The 19,016-nt window shown below is 36.8% G+C and overlaps 1 protein-coding gene across 2 annotated transcripts in view; it reads right to left on the reverse strand.

Moving 5' to 3' along the window:
* Nucleotides 1-5,216: 5,216 nt before the first annotated feature.
* LYST (lysosomal trafficking regulator) overlaps nucleotides 5,217-19,016 on the reverse strand; it is a 606,044-nt gene continuing 592,244 nt past the window's right edge. For both annotated transcript variants that reach the window (XM_053711082.1, XM_053711081.1), the window contains one exon: nucleotides 5,217-5,923. In XM_053711082.1, the coding sequence (XP_053567057.1) occupies nucleotides 5,785-5,923 (139 nt within the window). In that variant the 3' untranslated portion in view covers nucleotides 5,217-5,784. The remainder of the gene's footprint in view (nucleotides 5,924-19,016) is intronic.

Below are 19,016 nucleotides of genomic sequence, written 5' to 3' on the forward strand. Positions count from 1 at the left end.
GTAATAGATATAAGCATATAGGAACCAATTATTATTTATTGTATAAGTGTATGAGTCAAAACAATTTGGGTTAAATTAAAGCAATATATTATCTAGCCTGTTTTATGACTATTTGTACCTAATGACACATTTACAATGCCTTTTTAAAAAATACACACTTTACAAACCATACATGGACAGGATATACAGATATTTATATGGCTTTAACTGCAAAAAAATAGGTTTGGCTAATTGGAATGATCAAAAATAAACCTGAGGTATAAACAATAGCCTTAAAATAAAATACTTTTTCTCCTATTCTCACTTAGGATAATTTAAATAATCTCAAACAGGGCATATCTGTGACACACTTTTTTTTTTTATATATACTTTATTGACATGCACAATATTTTCAACATTTGCCCAATCATATGGTCAGTTCCTCAACTAACATTCTAAACAAAAGAAAGAAATTGACTGGTTTTCAAAACTGTCCTCAGGTCAGATCCTCAGGATTTCCTTGGGTGAGAGCAGGCAAAATAACCATGGTTACTAATCAGCTGATTATTTCATATGTGCTCTAGTTCAGATAGGCCCCTGAGGACAGGTTTGAAAACCAGTGACTTAAAGGGACATGCTAATATAAATAACAAGTAAAACAATAATATGCTTTGATTCCTTAAATCATCGTATTATTTCACAAATGTTCCTTGTTTACCTTGTATTTAAACCCTTAAGCGAGCAGGGCGCAGATACAGCGCCATGATATAGGAACATAACCACTATTCAAATGCTGTGTCCTGCTCTGGAACTGGACATTTGTGTAATACTAAAATGCTGTAACACATTATTATTGGTTTAACGTGTTCTGTGAAACAGAGCAAAAATTAATTTTAATATCCATTTAAAAAAAATAATAAAAGTAAATGTTATTTTGTAGTCAAATAAGTTACTCTACACTAATAGTTTCATTTATTTTCCCCCCAAAAACACTTAAATGTAGGTTTAATTGATTAACTAGAAAAGAAAGTTTATAAACTTTCCCACATTCCCCTGCTGCAATAGAAGTATTCAGTTAGCATATAAGGTGCAGGGTTAGTACATGCTGACACATGCAGCATTCCGCTTATAGGCGCAATGAGTGATTGTTATTAACGTTTTAATATTATATTTTAACACCTAAAGGAATATGGAAGTCCTTAAGCGTTCATTATTGTACATGAGAGTGTACAATTATTGTTTCCATAAGAGCATACTCAGAAGCGGGTGTGTTTTTTCTTAGTACCTATATGTGTAACATTGTTACAATCATTGTTGCAAATATAGTACTTAAAGGGACATTATACACTCATTTTTTCTTTGCATAAATGTTTTGTAGATCAGTGATTTTTAACCTTTTTTTGCCGTGGCACACTTTTTTACATTAAAAAATCCTGTGGCACACCACCATCCCAAAATTTAAAAAAAAAATCACACATTGTAGCCTAATACAGCATATATATATATATATACACATACACACAAACATACACATACTGTATGTATTGTGCTGTTATGCCATGCCTCCTACAAACTACCCCTGCACTGGGAGTAAAAAAACAAGCAAAGTTTAAAAAATATGTCACACTGTTGTCAGTCTGCCGTGGCACACCTGAGGATCTCTCACGGCACACTGGTTGAAAAACACTGTTGTAGATGATCTATTTATATAGCCCATGAAGTTTTAAAAAAAAAAAAAATGTTTAGTTTTGCTTATTTTTAAATTACATTGCTCTGATTTTCAGACTCCTAACCAAGCCCCAAAGTTTTATGTGAATACCGTCAGCTACCTACTCCAGCTTGCTCCTGTTTGTGTAAAGGGTCTTTTCATACGCAAAAGAAGGGGGGGGGGGAGTGTCTTATTTCCCACTTGCAGTGGGCTTTCTGACTACCATTTTATAATGGATTTTTATATCAGTATCTGTGCATCTTATTCTTTATAGTAGTGTCTATTACATGCAGTTATATGAAAATGAGTGTATACTGTCCCTTTAAAGGGACATAAAACCCAATACATTTATTTATTTATTTATTCAGATAGAGCATACCATTTTAAACAACTTTACAATGTACTTCTAATTTGCTTTATTCTTTTGGTATCCTTTATTGGAGGGAGCAACAATGCACTACTTGTAATTAGCTGAACACATTGGGTGAACCAATGGCAAGAAGCTTATATGTGCAGCCTCCATTCAGCAGGGATCCATTGCTGCTCCTGTGCTTACCTAGTTAGTCTTTTCTATAACATATACAAAGTGAACAAAACAAATTAGTTAATAGAAGTAAATTAGAAAGTTGGTTACATTTGTATGGTCCATTTGAATCATGAAAGAGAAATTTTGAGTTTCGTGTCCCTTTAAGCTACAAGCATGCTTCATTTACGTCCACAGAAAAGAGCAAAATAGGTACAGGAGGTACATTTGATAATAAAAGCAAAATTGATTTAAAAAAAATTTGTATGGTTTATTGCATTGTATCTCAACTGCAGTCCTTAAAGAGGCATGAAACCCACGTTTTTTATTTCATGATTTAGAAAGAGCATGTGATTTTAAACAACTTTCTAATGTATTTCTATTATCTAATTAGCTTCATTCTCTTGATATTCTTTGCTAAAAAAGCATATCTAGATATGCTCATTAGCTGCTGATTGGTAGATGCACATAGATGCCTCATGTGATTGGCTCACACATGTGCATTGCTATTTCTTCAACAAAGGATATCTAAAGAATGAAGCAAATGCGATAATAGAAGTCAATTGGAATGTTATTTAAAATTGTATTCTCTACCTGAATCATGAAAGAAAATGTTTTGGTTTAGTGTCCCTTTAAGTCCCCCCAACAGGCCAGGTTTTCATTATAGCTGAACCAGTGCACAGGTGAAATAATCAGCTGAAGGGTGAGAGCAGGTTAGTAACCATGGTTACTGATCAGCTGATTATTTCACCTGTGCTCTAGATGAGCTATAATGAAAACCTGGCCTGTTGGGGAATACTTGAGGACCGCGGTTGAGAAACAATGCTCTTTTGAATGTTGAAAGTTTCCTCTTGACTCCATGTCCCTCTAAATATTTTATAAGGCGTACAAGCATCCTGTATTTCTCACTACAATGTCCCTTTAAACATGACAGCTGCCTTCTTTAGGATAGTATGAAAATATTCTATTAAAGAACTAGAGAAAGCTATATTTTGTGGTCAAACTTAAAAGAAAATAACTGCAAATACAAAATAAATATCAAGTTTTGTAGGGATGGGAAAGTCAAAATTAAACTTGCATGATTCAGATAGAGCGTGTCATTTTAAGACACTTTTAAATTAACTTCTATTTTCAAATGTGCTTTGTTCTCTTGGTATCCCTTGTTGAAAAAGAATACGCACATATCCTACACTAGTGGGAGCTGCTGCTGATTGGTGCCTGCACACATTTGTCTCTTGTGATTGGCTAACTAGATGTGTTCATCTAGCTGCCTGTAGTGCAAGGCAGCTCCTTCAGCAAAGGATAACAAGAGAATGAAGCAAATTTGATAATAGAAGTAAATTGGAAAATGGTTTAAAATTGTATGTTCTATCCAAATCATGAAAGAAAAAATGGTGGGGTTTCCTGTCACTTTAAATGGTGCAGGTTTATTAGGATTCAAGGCAATATCCTACATTCAATATAAAAAAGTGACACATTAACACATGAAACATAAGAGTATGATAACTAAAAGGTACAGCAAAATGCTATTTTGAGGTCAGCAGTTTGATGGAGTTTTCCACTCTAATGTATTCTGTATAGAAGGTCAGTGGTGTACAATTCAGAAATCAAGCTTAAAAGTCTTACTTGTAGAAGCCCAAATCAAAGTTCATTTATATTTAAAGAGTTTAAAAGTGAAATAGCTGCTTTGTTTTTTTTTCAAGCTGTGCACGCAGCAAATGCCAGTCTTGGAACCTAAGCAGCAGCTGATTGGTGCATATGCCTAGCTTATCGGCCAATCAAAGACACTTACAGATTTTACTCACATTTACTAATCAGTGGCACCACATGCTCTAATAACACTAGTGCAGTGGGAAACAGATGCTTTAAATGAATATATATATATATATATATATATATATATATATATATATATATATATATATATATATATATATATATAGGCTAAAGCAGACTTTTTTTTTTTAAAGCATCTATATTGTAAAATGCATAAATATATTATGAAAGGGCAGAAGAGCTTTAACATACTATTTCACTTTTATATTCCATTATAGAGAAGTTGCCTTACTGTTGAATTAATTATTTCTATATTATTATTTCTTTTAAACAGAAAAAAACCTTCTTTAAAGTGATGTAATACTCAAATTCTAAATCAATTGAAGTGATGCAGAATAACTGTAAAAAGCCGACTAGAAAATATCACCTGAGCATCACTATGTAAAAAAGGAAGATATTTTACCTCACAATTTCCTCAGCTCAATACTTCAGCTGCAAGTTGGAAAAAAAACCAACAACAAAAAAACAATAGCCAATCAGCATCAGCAGTGCTGAGGTAATGCTTTGCCTTTGCTGTGATCTCATGAAATTCCACTGAAATCTCATGAGAACTTACTTAAACGGAATAGGAAAATAATATGACTGTGCCTGCACATGACAGATGCACATTCCTTAGCTTGTCCTAGGACTAGCATCCTGATTGGCTGCTTAAAGTCTCTTTACAGTAGGGTGTGAATACTTACGAAATTTGAGGTAAAATATCTTCCTTTTTTACACAGAGATGTTCAGGTGATATTTTCTAGTCAGCTTTTTACAGCTATGCTTCATCAGTTTCAAGTGCTTCAACATTTGGGTATAATGTCCCTTTAATAGCTCAATATATCATATGTTCGCTATTAGATATGCGTATATTTTTAGTCTTTGTAGTGTTCCCGGAGGCTCATGAATACAAATACTTTTTGTTAAACATACTTCGAATAGATATGATTCTGTTATAGATAATAAGTGCAAAACTGCAATTATATATTGCTCCACAAAGGAAGCATTAAGGCGATAATTGCTAAGCTTTAAAACTTTAAAGGGCAATTTTCATATAGCTTAGTAAATATAAACCCTTACTGCCCAATCAAGTGAACAGTGGATAACGTTGGATATAACTGTTTAAGGCCCATTCACTTGAATCGGAAAGCAGAATAACTTCCAGTATGGAAGAATTATTATGGAATAACATTTCTCAGTAAATACATGGACCACTTTATTAACAAATTGCATCTGATTGTAAGGTGTTAACCTGACACATATTTTACAAAACACAGACAACATAATACTAAGCAGCCAATTCACTTTATCTTGCAATGTGTAATAATGAGAAGGAAACAGAACATTTAATAAAGCTTCAGTCCTTTGGATTAGTTGTAAGAAAGTATAACTGCAGCAATAGATCTTTATCAAATGGAGTGCTGGGTATAAACCAAATTTTTATTATTATTATTTAATTGATCTGTTCTCCCTTAACAATATAGTTTATTTGAAATGTTCTTGCTTTGAAACTACTGTGGGAGTTTCTACATATGAGTTGACTGCTTCAAATGGATCCACGGACGAAGATGCATTTCAGAAGAAAGCGTTCTGTTGGACCTGCTTCTACATCAGTACTTATAAATGGTCCTTTAAGACTATAGTGATACCACTGTATTTCACTTTAAGAAATTATATTTTTTTCTTCAGGGTCTGTTCTGTAAAGTTTATGAGATATATTGTCAGTATTCAGTAAAGTCTCAGAATGATGATTGATGTATCAGCCAGCTGCATAGTTGCTGAGGAATGAATAGAACATGGGCAATTTCAAGCGTTGTTGGTCCTTGCGACACCAGGCAATCACAGTTCCATCGCTGTTGGCGGTGTACAAATGATGACCATCACAGGAAAAGGTAAGGCTGCGCATAAGAAAATTAAAGTTCAAATTTGTTCATTAATTACTTTAAAATGAAATCACACACGAATATAGGACATAAATTTATACATTATTTTTTAAAGTAAATTATAAATCAGATTTGGACCTTTTTTCTACAGCACCATCACAATTTATAATTTTATTTTTTTTCTTTACATATAATTAAATATATTACATGCAAAAACAAAGACATAGGCTGTTTTAAACTTTTTATTTATTTAATATTTTTTGGAAGAAAAAAAGCACTATGAGATTATAATATGCTTTAAAGGGACACTCAATCAAAATTAAACTTTCATTATTCAGATAGAGCATGCCATTTTAAACAACTTTCAAATTTACTTCCATTTAAAAAACGTGCACAATCTTTTACTATTTAAAAATTTAGAGTCAACAGCTCCTACTGAGCATGTGCAAGAATAAGCGTGTATGCATTTGTGAATGGCTGATGGCTGTCACATGGTACATGAATGCATTTGTGATTAGCAGATGGCTGTCACATGGTACAGGGGGAGTGGAAAGAGACATAACTTTTAAATTTGTCTGGAACTAAATATAATACTCATTTGAAGTTCAGACTAAGTGCTATTGCATTGTCTTGTTCACTTGCATTTGTTGATTATGCAAATCTTCTTTGTTGACTGGTCCTTTAAATGCACACTTTCAAGTGACTTGGACTGAATAAAGAGGTTTATTGTTCCTCAAGAGGGGTAACAGGTACTGTATACCAAGACTTATAATGTAATAGGTCTAATGGTATTTAGTTGTAAAAAAGCAGTCAGGAGTATAGCTTTTCTATAGTCATCAGCAAAAACATTTCTGTGACTGATATACAGGTCCAGGATCTTGTAAAACACCAAAATAACATTACATGAATGATGCCACAAGTCTCCCCCTACCAACTTCCTGCAAGCAATAATATAAGCAACAGCACAGGTAGATGTATGAGGGTAAAAATGTTATCTATAAACTGTATTAACAAATTATAGGGACAGCAACAAATGTTGAGGGAAGAACAAGCCCAGGATACTACAGGAAAACAACAAAGGGACACATACAGACCATTTAGACCCATTAAATAAATAAATAAATGAATGAAAATATAATCTGAATCTCAACTTATACTTTAGATAAAACAGAAAACCAGCAAGTTAGAGACCACCATACGATCCTGCACTCTCCAGCAGAATCTCTTTGTATAGATGAGAGTTACCTGCAGATAATACCTTAGAAGAATCCGATTGTATAAATTAACAGGTATAGCTGAGGAACAATCCTCAAGTATACAGGGTGCCTGGACCCTTGAAATAGGGAGCATGCTGTACTGAGAATGGCTGAACATTGTTCCTTTTTCTGCTAAACACTTCTGTTGGAGAAGAGCTCCCGCTAGAAAAACATAATTTATGTAAGAACTTACCTGATAAATTCATTTCTTTCATATTAACAAGAGTCCATGAGCTAGTGACGTATGGGATATACATTCCTACCAGGAGGGGCAAAGTTTCCCAAACCTCAAATGCCTATAAATACACCCCTCACCACACCCACAAATCAGTTTAACGAATAGCCAAGAAGTGGGGTGATAAGAAAAAAGTGCGAAAGCATAAAAAATAAGGAATTGGAATAATTTGTGCTTTATACAAAAAAATCATAACCACCACAAAAAAGGGTGGGCCTCATGGACTCTTGCTAATATGAAAGAAATTAATTTATCAGGTAAGTTCTTACATAAATTATGTTTTCTTTCATGTAATTAGCAAGAGTCCATGAGCTAGTGACGTATGGGATAATGACTACCCAAGATGTGGATCTTTCCACCCAAGAGTCACTAGAGAGGGAGGGATAAAATAAAGACAGCCAATTCCGCTGAAAAATAATCCACACCCAAAATAAAGTTTAAATTTTATAATGAAAAAAACTGAAATTATAAGCAGAAGATTCAAACTGAAACAGCTGCCTGAAGTACTTTTCTACCAAAAACAGCTTCAGAAGAAGAAAACACATCAAAATGGTAGAATTTAGTAAAAGTATGCAAAGAAGACCAAGTTGCTATTTTGCAAATCTGATCAACCGAAGCTTCATTCCTAAACGCCCAGGAAGTAGAAACTGACCTAGTAGAATGAGCTGTAATCCTCTGAGGCGGAGTTTTACCCGACTCGACATAAGCATGATGAATTAAAGATTTTAACCAAGATGCCAAAGAAATGGCAGAGGCCTTCTGACCTTTCCTAGAACCGGAAAAGATAACAAATAGACTAGAAGTCTTTCGGAAATTCTTAGTAGCTTCAACATAATATTTCAAAGCTCTAACTACATCCAAAGAATGTAGTGATTTCTCCTTAGAATTCTTAGGATTAGGACATAATGAAGGAACCACAATTTCTCTACTAATGTTGTTAGAATTCACAACCTTAGGTAAAAATTTAAAAGAAGTTCGCAACACCGCCTTATCCTGGTGAAAAATCAGAAAAGGAGACTCACAAGAAAGAGCAGATAATTCAGAAACTCTTCTGGCAGAAGAGATGGCCAAAAGGAACAAAACTTTCCAAGAAAGTAATTTAATGTCCAATGAATGCATAGGTTCAAACGGAGGAGCTTGAAGAGCCCCCAGAACCAAATTCAAACTCCAAGGAGGAGAAATTGACTTAATGACAGGTTTTATACGAACCAAAGCTTGTACAAAACAATGAATATCAGGAAGATTATCAATCTTTCTTTGAAAAAGAACAGAAAGAGCAGAGATTTGTCCTTTCAAGGAACTTGCAGACAAACCTTTATCCAAACCATCCTGAAGAAACTGTAAAATTCTCGGAATTCTAAAAGAATGCCAGAAAAAATGATGAGAACGACACCAAGAAATATAAGTCTACCAGACTCTATAATATATTTCCCTAGACACAGATTTACGAGCCTGTAACATAGTATTAATCACAGAGTCAGAGAAACCTCTTTGACTAAGAATCAAGCGTTCAATCTCCATACCTTTAAATGTAAGGATTTGAGATCCTGATGGAAAAAAGGACCTTGCGACAAAAGGTCTGGTCTTAACAGAAGAGTCCACGGTTGGCAAGAGGCCATCCGGACAAGATCCGCATACCAAAACCTGTGAGGCCATGCTGGAACTACCAGCAGAACAAATGAGCATTCCTTCAGAATCTTGGAGATTACTCTTGGAAGAAGAACTAGAGGCGGAAAGATATAGGCAGGATGATACTTCCAAGGAAGTGACAATGCATCCACTGCTTCCGCTTGAGGATCCCTGGATCTGGACAGATACCTGGGAAGTTTCTTGTTTAGATGAGAGGCCATCAGATCTATTTCTGGAAGTCCCCACATTTGAACAATCTGAAGAAATACCTCTGGGTGAAGAGACCATTCGCCCGGATGTAACGTTTGGCGACTGAGATAATCCGCTTCCCAATTGTCTATACCTGGGATATGAACCGCAGAAACTAGACAGGAGCTGGATTCCGCCCATACCAGAATTCGAGATACTTCTTTCATAGCCAGAGGACTGTGAGTCCCTCCTTGATGATTGATGTATGCCACAGTTGTGACATTGTCTGTCTGAAAACAAATGAACGATTCTCTCTTTAGAAGAGGCCATGACTGAAGAGCTCTGAAAATTGCACGGAGTTCCAAAATATTGATCAGTAATCTCACCTCCTGAGATTCCCAAACCCCTTGTGCTGTCAGAGACCCCCAAACAGCTCCCCAACCTGTCAGACTTGCATCTGTTGAAATTAGGTTGGTTAGGGAAGGAATTCAAGGATTTGTAGCATTTAAGCTAAGTGCTGAATTGGGCACTATTAAATTAGATAAGGTTAGTTAAAAAATTTTAACACTTTATTTAACATATATACAAAGACAGACAATTTACTTAAATCGGATCACTGTATAGAAACAAACAATCATCAATTGTTTCTATATATTGTCATTCCAAGTGACCCAACTGTAACATAATAAAACCAAACCTAAACCGAAAGGTAAAGGTAAAATATAAGGGCTACGTGCTCTAGAGAGTACTATAGTGGTGAAGTTAGTATTGAGTAGGTTTCAAGTTTAAGTCATACAGTGCTCACACAGGCTATGCGCTCAAAGGCGTCCTCCTACCTGCGTACTGCTGAGATTTAACTCAGTCAGCCGATTTCTAGCTGATCCCTATCAATCAATATCTCAACATTCATACAGTCTCAGTGTATCTGTCGGGATTTAAATAAAACTAAAGTTGCTTAGTTTTTAGAGTATATATATATGTATTAGCGATTTCAGTTCTAAGTGCTTATCATCACTACTTGAACCAGTTCTGAAAAATATATAGGCACCATAAGCCCTTTTATCAAATCAGATTATTACCCTTAGATTGCTATATATATATATGAAAGTAAACGCTATTAGAGCGGCAACAATAGTAGCCAAACAGATTTTTCGTAACTTAGTTTCTAACACCACGCTAGAGTTCCAGAGCACGCCCACCGACGCGTTTCGTCACTTGTACGTGACTTCGTCAGGGCATAGGGCCCGCCCAGCCTCAAGTGCCGTCTTTTATCCTCCATAGTTGCCATGGTAACGGCTTGTGTATTGCGGAAGTGTCCACCGCAATATCTACGGCTAATAAGTGTTGCTCTCCGATATTACTGTTAGGTAATGTGTGATATGTCCGGTGTAGGCAAATTTCATGTCATTAATCTCAGATTGTTATACGGAGCATTTATGCAGTAATAGGAAGCTGTCCTCCGACTGACTGAATGATTTTTACAGACACATATGCAATTACATAAGTATTGTTTGTTTTTCACAGTAGTGAGTGCGATCTGTCTCTGAAAATATTTTTATGAAAATATTACAGCAGTTTATGCTAAACAATGTGTTATTTAACATAAGGTCGAAGGGTTAGATGTTTATTGAGCATGAGTCTATATGTATAGTCGTTCTAAATAGCTTATATTTCTCTAGTGTCAAACTGACAATTCAGTATGTATCTATTGAGTATACAAGAATGTAAAAGAATGTATGTCTATATGACTTAATTAGCTTTATAGATGATTTTATCATAGCACATTTTTGTAAAGTTTACACATCCATCCTATGCTTATCTAGATAAAGGAGCCAAATCCCAATTCTGTTGCTCCCTAAGGGGATATGCGTGTAATTTTCAACTATATATATAGTCATCTTTAATAGCTACATCCCATACTTCTTGCTTTATTACCGATCTATAGACTTAGGTATAGATCTTTAATTCGATCTTAAATTAGAGTATGATCTCTAGAGAAAGCTCTTATAAGAGATTGCCTCATTTAAACCCTTTGGTGATGCAGATTTTAGTTCATGTATCCATCTGCATTCTTTTTGAAGCAGAAGTTTGTTAATGTCACCCCTTCTGCCCTTAAGCTTTAGTTGTTCTATGGCAAAGAAATGTATCTGATATTTCTCTTGTGGATGAACTGTGTTCATATGCTTAGCTACTGGTACATTTCGAAAAGAGTGCGATGGATCCCTAAGTACAAAATTATTTAGGAAAGAGACAGCTACTAATAATCTCCTAAACTGGAAAAGTTACCATCCTAAAAGCCAAAGGATGGGCATCCCATATGGCCAATATCTGAGGGCTAGGCGCAATTGCAGTTCATTAGAAGATTTTGAATTGGAAGCTCAAGAGCTAAGAAAAAGGTTCAAAGAAAGGGGTTACCCTAATAGATGCCTCAAAAAAGCTTACCAAAGAGCTAAGGCACTAGAGAGAGCACCCCTATTACAGGAAAAAATTGACACTGACAGAAATAAAGACAGTCAGCAAATTAGAATTATAGGCACATTCGATGAAAAACACAGCAGTATCCAACACATATTTCAAAAACATTGGCACGTCTTACAGGAGGACCCTGAATTGTCTGAAGTTATCGCAGATAGACCAAAGATAACTAATAGGAGATCACAAAATTTGAAAGACACCTTGACTAGGAGTCACTTTGTACAAAATCCTCAGAAAACATGGCTTCAAGAAACTAAAGGGTTCTTTAAATGCGGCCGCTGCCAAGCGTGTAAAAATATGTCCCCAATGAAACAATTTGTTCATCCAAAAACAGGGAAAAATTACCCTATAAAGGAATTCATGAACTGTAGAACCAAGAGAGTGGTATACGTAGCCATGTGCAAATGTCCCCTAATCTATGTAGGTGAAACCTCAAGGGAACTAAGAACAAGAGTCCTTGAACATATAGGGGACATAAAATGGGACAGAAATGTACCAGTAGCTAAGCATATGAACACAGTTCATCCACAAGAGAAATATCAGATACATTTCTTTGCCATAGAACAACTAAAGCTTAAGGGCAGAAGGGGTGACATTAACAAACTTCTGCTTCAAAAAGAATGCAGATGGATACATGAACTAAAATCTGCATCACCAAAGGGTTTAAATGAGGCAATCTCTTATAAGAGCTTTCTCTAGAGATCATACTCTAATTTAAGATCGAATTAAAGATCTATACCTAAGTCTATAGATCGGTAATAAAGCAAGAAGTATGGGACGTAGCTATTAAAGATGACTATATATATAGTTGAAAATTACACGCATATCCCCTTAGGGAGCAACAGAATTGGGATTTGGCTCCTTTATCTAGATAAGCATAGGATGGATGTGTAAACTTTACAAAAATGTGCTATGATAAAATCATCTATAAAGCTAATTAAGTCATATAGACATACATTCTTTTACATTCTTGTATACTCAATAGATACATACTGAATTGTCAGTTTGACACTAGAGAAATATAAGCTATTTAGAACGACTATACATATAGACTCATGCTCAATAAACATCTAACCCTTCGACCTTATGTTAAATAACACATTGTTTAGCATAAACTGCTGTAATATTTTCATAAAAATATTTTCAGAGACAGATCGCACTCACTACTGTGAAAAACAAACAATACTTATGTAATTGCATATGTGTCTGTAAAAATCATTCAGTCAGTCGGAGGACAGCTTCCTATTACTGCATAAATGCTCCGTATAACAATCTGAGATTAATGACATGAAATTTGCCTACACCGGACATATCACACATTACCTAACAGTAATATCGGAGAGCAACACTTATTAGCCGTAGATATTGCGGTGGACACTTCCGCAATACACAAGCCGTTACCATGGCAACTATGGAGGATAAAAGACGGCACTTGAGGCTGGGCGGGCCCTATGCCCTGACGAAGTCACGTACAAGTGACGAAACGCGTCGGTGGGCGTGCTCTGGAACTCTAGCGTGGTGTTAGAAACTAAGTTACGAAAAATCTGTTTGGCTACTATTGTTGCCGCTCTAATAGCGTTTACTTTCATAAATATATATATATAGCGATCTAAGGGTAATAATCTGATTTGATAAAAGGGCTTATGGTGCCTATATATTTTTCAGAACTGGTTCAAGTAGTGATGATAAGCACTTAGAACTGAAATCGCTAATACATATATATATATACTCTAAAAACTAAGCAACTTTAGTTTTATTTAAATCCCGACAGATACACTGAGACTGTATGAATGTTGAGATATTGATTGATAGGGATCAGCTAGAAATCGGCTGACTGAGTTAAATCTCAGCAGTACTCAGGTAGGAGGACGCCTTTGAGCGCATAGCCTGTGTGAGCACTGTATGACTTAAACTTGAAACCTACTCAATACTAACTTCACCACTATAGTACTCTCTAGAGCACGTAGCCCTTATATTTTACCTTTACCTTTCGGTTTAGGTTTGGTTTTATTATGTTACAGTTGGGTCACTTGGAATGACAATATATAGAAACAATTGATGATTGTTTGTTTCTATACAGTGATCCGATTTAAGTAAATTGTCTGTCTTTGTATATATGTTAAATAAAGTGTTAAAAAAAAAAAAAAAATTTTAACTAACCTTATCTGTTGAAATTACAGTCCAGGTCGGAAGAACAAAAGAAGCCCCCTGAACTAAACGATGGTGATCTGTCCACCACGTCAGAGAGTGTCGTACAATCGGTTTTAAAGATATTAATTGAGATATCTTTGTGTAATCCCTGCACCACTGGTTCAGCATACAGAGCTGAAGAGGTCGCATGTGAAAACGAGCAAAGGGGATCGTGTCCGATGCTGCAGTCATAAAACCTAGAATTTCCATGCATAAAGCTACCGAAGGGAATGATTGTGACTGAAGGTTTTGACAAGCTGATATCAATTTTAGACGTCTCTTGTCTGTCAAAGACAGAGTCATGGACACGGAATCTATCTGGAAACCTAAAAAGGTTACCCTTGTCTGAGGAATCAATTAACTTTTTGGTAAATTGATCCTCCAACCATGATCTTGAAGAAACAACACAAGTCGATTCGTATGAGATTCTGCTAAATGTGAAGACTGAGCAAGTACCAAGATATCGTCCAAATAAGGAAATACCACAATACCCTGTTCTCTGATTACAGACAGAAGGGCACCGAGAACCTTTGTAAAAATTCTTGGAGCTGTTGCTAGGCCAAACGGTAGAGCCACAAACTGGTAATGCTTGTCTAGGAAAGAGAATCTCAGAAACTGAAAGTGATCTGGATGAATCGGAATATGCAGATATGCATCCTGTAAATCTATTGTAGACATATAATGCCCTTGCTGAACAAAAGGCAGGATAGTCCTTACAGTTACCATCTTGAATGTTGGTATCCTTACATAACGATTCAATATTTTTAGATCCAGAACTGGTCTGAAGGAATTCTCCTTCTTTGGTACAATGAAGAGATTTGAATAAAACCCCAGCACCTGTTCCAGAACTGGAACTGGCATAATTACTCCAGCCAACTCTAGATCTTAAACACATTTCAGAAATGCTTGAGCCTTTGCTGGGTTTACTGGGACACGGGAAAGAAAAAATCTCTTTGCAGGAGGCCTTATCTTGAAGCCAATTCTGTACCCTTCTGAAACAATGTTCTGAATACAGAGATTGTGAACGGAATTGATCCAAATTTCTTTGAAAAAACGTAATCTGCCCCCTACCAGCTGAGCTGGAATGAGGGCCGCACCTTCATGTGGACTTAGGAGCTGGCTTTGGTTTTCTAAAAGGCTTGGATTTATTCCAAACTGGAGATGGTTTCCAAACTGATACCGCTCCTGAGGATGAAGGATCAGGCTTTTGTTCCTTGTTGTGACGAAAGGAACGAAAATGATTATTAGACCTAAATTTACCTTTAGATTTTTTATCCTGTGGTAAAAAAGTTCCTTTCCCTCCAGTAACAGTTGAGATAATAGAATCCAACTGAGAACCAAATAATTTATTACCCTGGAAAGAAAGGGAAAGCAGAGTAGACTTAGAAGACATATCAGCATTCCAAGTTTTAAGCCATAAAGCTCTTCTAGCTAAAATAGCTAGAGACATATACCTGACATCAACTCTAATGATATCAAAGATGGCATCACAAATAAAATTATTAGCATGTTGTAGAAGAATAATAATGTTATGAGAATTATGATCTGTTACTTGTTGCGCTAAAGCTTCTAACCAAAAAGTTGAAGCTGCAGCAACATCCGCTAAAGATATAGCAGGTCTAAGAAGATTACCTGAACACAAGTAAGCTTTTCTTAGAAAGGATTCAATTTTCCTATCTAAAGGATCCTTAAAGGAAGTACCATCTGCCGTAGGAATAGTAGTACGCTTAGCAAGAGTAGAGACAGCCCCATCAACCTTAGGGATTTTGTCCCAAAATTCTAATCTGTCAGATGGCACAGGATATAATTGCTTAAAACGTTTAGAAGGAGTAAATGAATTACCCAAATTATTCCATTCCCTGGAAATTACTTCAGAAATAGCACCAGGGACAGGAAACACTTCTGGAATAACTACAGGAGATTTAAAAACCTTATCTAAATGTTTAGATTTAGTATCAAGAGGACTGGAATCCTCAATTTCTAATGCAATAAGGACTTCTTTAAGTAAAGAACGAATAAATTCCATTTTAAATAAATATGAAGATTTATCAGCATCAACCTCTGAGACAGAATCCTCTGAACCAGAAGAACCAATATCAGTATCAGAATGATGATGTTCATTTAAAAATTCATCTGAAAAATGAGAAGTTTTAAAAGACTTTTTACGTTTACTAGAAGGAGGAATAACAGACATAGCCTTCTTAATGGATTTAGAAACAAAATCTCTTATATTATCAGGAACACTCTGAGTATTAGATGTTGACGGAACAGCAACAGGTAACGTAACAGTACTAAAGGAAATATTATCTGCATTAACAAGTTTGTCATGACAAACAGTACAAACAACAGCTGGAGGAACAGATACCATAAGTTTACAGCAGATACACTTAGCTTTGGTAGCTCCAGCACCAGGCAGCGATTTTCCAGAAGTATCTTCTGACTCAGTTTCAACGTGGGACATCTTGCAATATGTAATAGAAAAAACAACATATAAAGCAAAATTGATCAAATTCCTTAAATGACAGTTTCAGGAATGGGAAAAAATGCCAGTGAACAAGCTTCTAGCAACCAGAAGCAATAAATAATGAGACTTAAATAATGTTGAGACAATAGTGACGCCCATATTTTTTTAGCGCCAAAAAAGACGCCCACGTTATTTGGCGCCTAAATGCTTTTGGCGCCAAAAATGACGCCACATCCGGAACGCCGACACTTTTGGCGCAAAAGAACGTCAAAAATGACGCAACTTCCGGCGACACGTATGATGCCGGATACAGAAAAAAAATTTTGCGCCAAAATAGTCCGCGCCAAGAATGACGCAATAAAATGAAGCATTTTCAGCCCCCGCGAGCCTAACAGCCCACAGGGAAAAAGTCAAATTTTAAGGTAAGAAAAAATTGATTGATTCATATGCATTATCCCAAATATGAAACTGACTGTCTGAAATAAGGAATGTTGAACATCCTGAGTCAAGGCAAATAAATGTTTGAATACATATATTTAGAACTTTATAAAAAAGTGCCCAACCATAGCTTAGAGTGTCACAGAAAATAAGACTTACTTACCCCAGGACACTCATCTACATGTTTGTAGAAAGCCAAACCAGTACTGAAACGAAAATCAGCAGAGGTAATGGTATATATATAAGAGTATATCGTCGATCTGAAAAGGGAGGTAAGAGATGAATCTCTACGACCGATAACAGAGAACCTATGAAATAGACCCCGTAGAAGGAGATCATTGAATTCAAATAGGCAATACTCTCCTCACATCCCTCTGACATTCACTGCACGCTGAGAGGAAAACCGGGCTCCAACCTGCTGCGGAGCGCATATCAACGTAGAATCTAGCACAAACTTACTTCACCACCTCCATAGGAGGCAAAGTTTGTAAAACTGATTTGTGGGTGTGGTGAGGGGTGTATTTATAGGCATTTTGAGGTTTGGGAAACTTTGCCCCTCCTGGTAGGAATGTATATCCCATACGTCACTAGCTCATGGAATCTTGCTAATTACATGAAAGAAATAAACTGTCACAAGCAGGAAGAGGACAGGTATTTGTTCCCACACCCCCGGGCTTTTGGGAATTTTTTCACCCACCAGTATTCAGAAGAAGCTCATCCACCTCATATGGTAATACAACAGTTTGAGGTACAATATACTACATGTTTAAAAGGCTTTGATGATAATAATGTTTAGCCTTTTTAGAACAACTGTTAAAAAACAAAACAAACTTCCAGAGATAGGGGTCAATTTACTAATGTGCGAGCGGACATGATACGATGTAGTGTATTATGTCCGCTGCACATCGATAGATGCCGACAGCATACGCAGTCAGCATTTATCATTGCACCAGCAGTTATTGTGAACTGCTGGGGCAATACCGTCCCTTGCAGATTTGCCCTCAGATCAGGCAGAAAAGTTATGGAGCTTGATAAATTGACCCCATAGTATCTAAATAATCTGTTTGTAAAAAAAAAAAAAACAGACTAAAACTGTGAACTGAAGTTTAACCCCTTAAGGACCGATGGCGTACGCTGTACGACCTAAAAAAAAATACACTTAACGACCGAGGACGTATGGCGTCGGTCTTGGAAAGCAGTGGAAGCAATCCTGTCCGCTTCCATCCACTTTCCGGTTATTGCAGTGATGCCTCGATAGAGGCATCCTGCAATAAAATTTTTCACTCATCCGATGCAGAGAGAGCCACTCTGTGGCCCTCTCTGCACCGGACATCGATGGCCGCAATCGTTGGTGTGTGGGAGCCGATGTTGGAGGCGGGTGGGCGGCCATCGATGGGTTCCTGCTGCAAGAGGGGGCAGTATCGGGGGCGGGGTTGCCAGGGGCCCGGGAGGCGGTGGGCGGTTGGGCGCACGGGGAGCGAGCGGGTGGGAACCGCTACACTACAGAAAATGTTTATATTAATAAGTGGGAGAAAGAGGGAGGGAATGGGTTGATAAAATACCTAAGGGATCTGGGAGGGGTTGGGGGAAGCTACACCACAGAAACCCCCCCCCCAAAAATTTTTAAAAAAATCTATTTTTGTGTAAACTGGGTACTGGCAGACAGCTGCCAGTACCCAAGATGGCTCCCAATAAGATAGAGGGGGAGGATCAGGGAGGTTGGGGGCTAAGGGGGATCCTACACAGCAGCATATGTAAATATGCTAAAAAAAATTACAATTGTGGGGTGGGGGAAGAGAGCTGTTTGGGAGGGATCAGGGGAGGGGGTGGGGTGGGATGTGTCAGGTGAGAGGCTGATCTCTGCACTGCTGGGCATAATACACGTGTGATGCGCAGCGGCATTTAGCGGCCTTCTAATTACCAAAAAGCAACGCCAAAGCCATATATGTCTGCTATTTCTGAACAAAGGGGATCACAGAGAAGCATTTACAACCATTTGTGCCATAATTGCACAAGCTGTTTGTAAATAATTTCAGTGAGAGACCTAAAATTGTGAAAAATTTTACTTTTTTTTTTTTATTTGATCGCATTTGGTGGTGAAATGGTGGCATGAAATATACCAAGATGGGCCTAGATCAATGCTTGGGGTTGTCTACTACACTAAAGCTAAAATTAACCCTAGAAGCTCCCTATATGCTCCCTAATTAACCCCTTCACTGCTGGGCATAATAC

Source organism: Bombina bombina, chromosome 4 (genome assembly GCF_027579735.1).
Source record: "Bombina bombina isolate aBomBom1 chromosome 4, aBomBom1.pri, whole genome shotgun sequence".
NCBI lineage: Eukaryota > Metazoa > Chordata > Amphibia > Anura > Bombinatoridae > Bombina > Bombina bombina.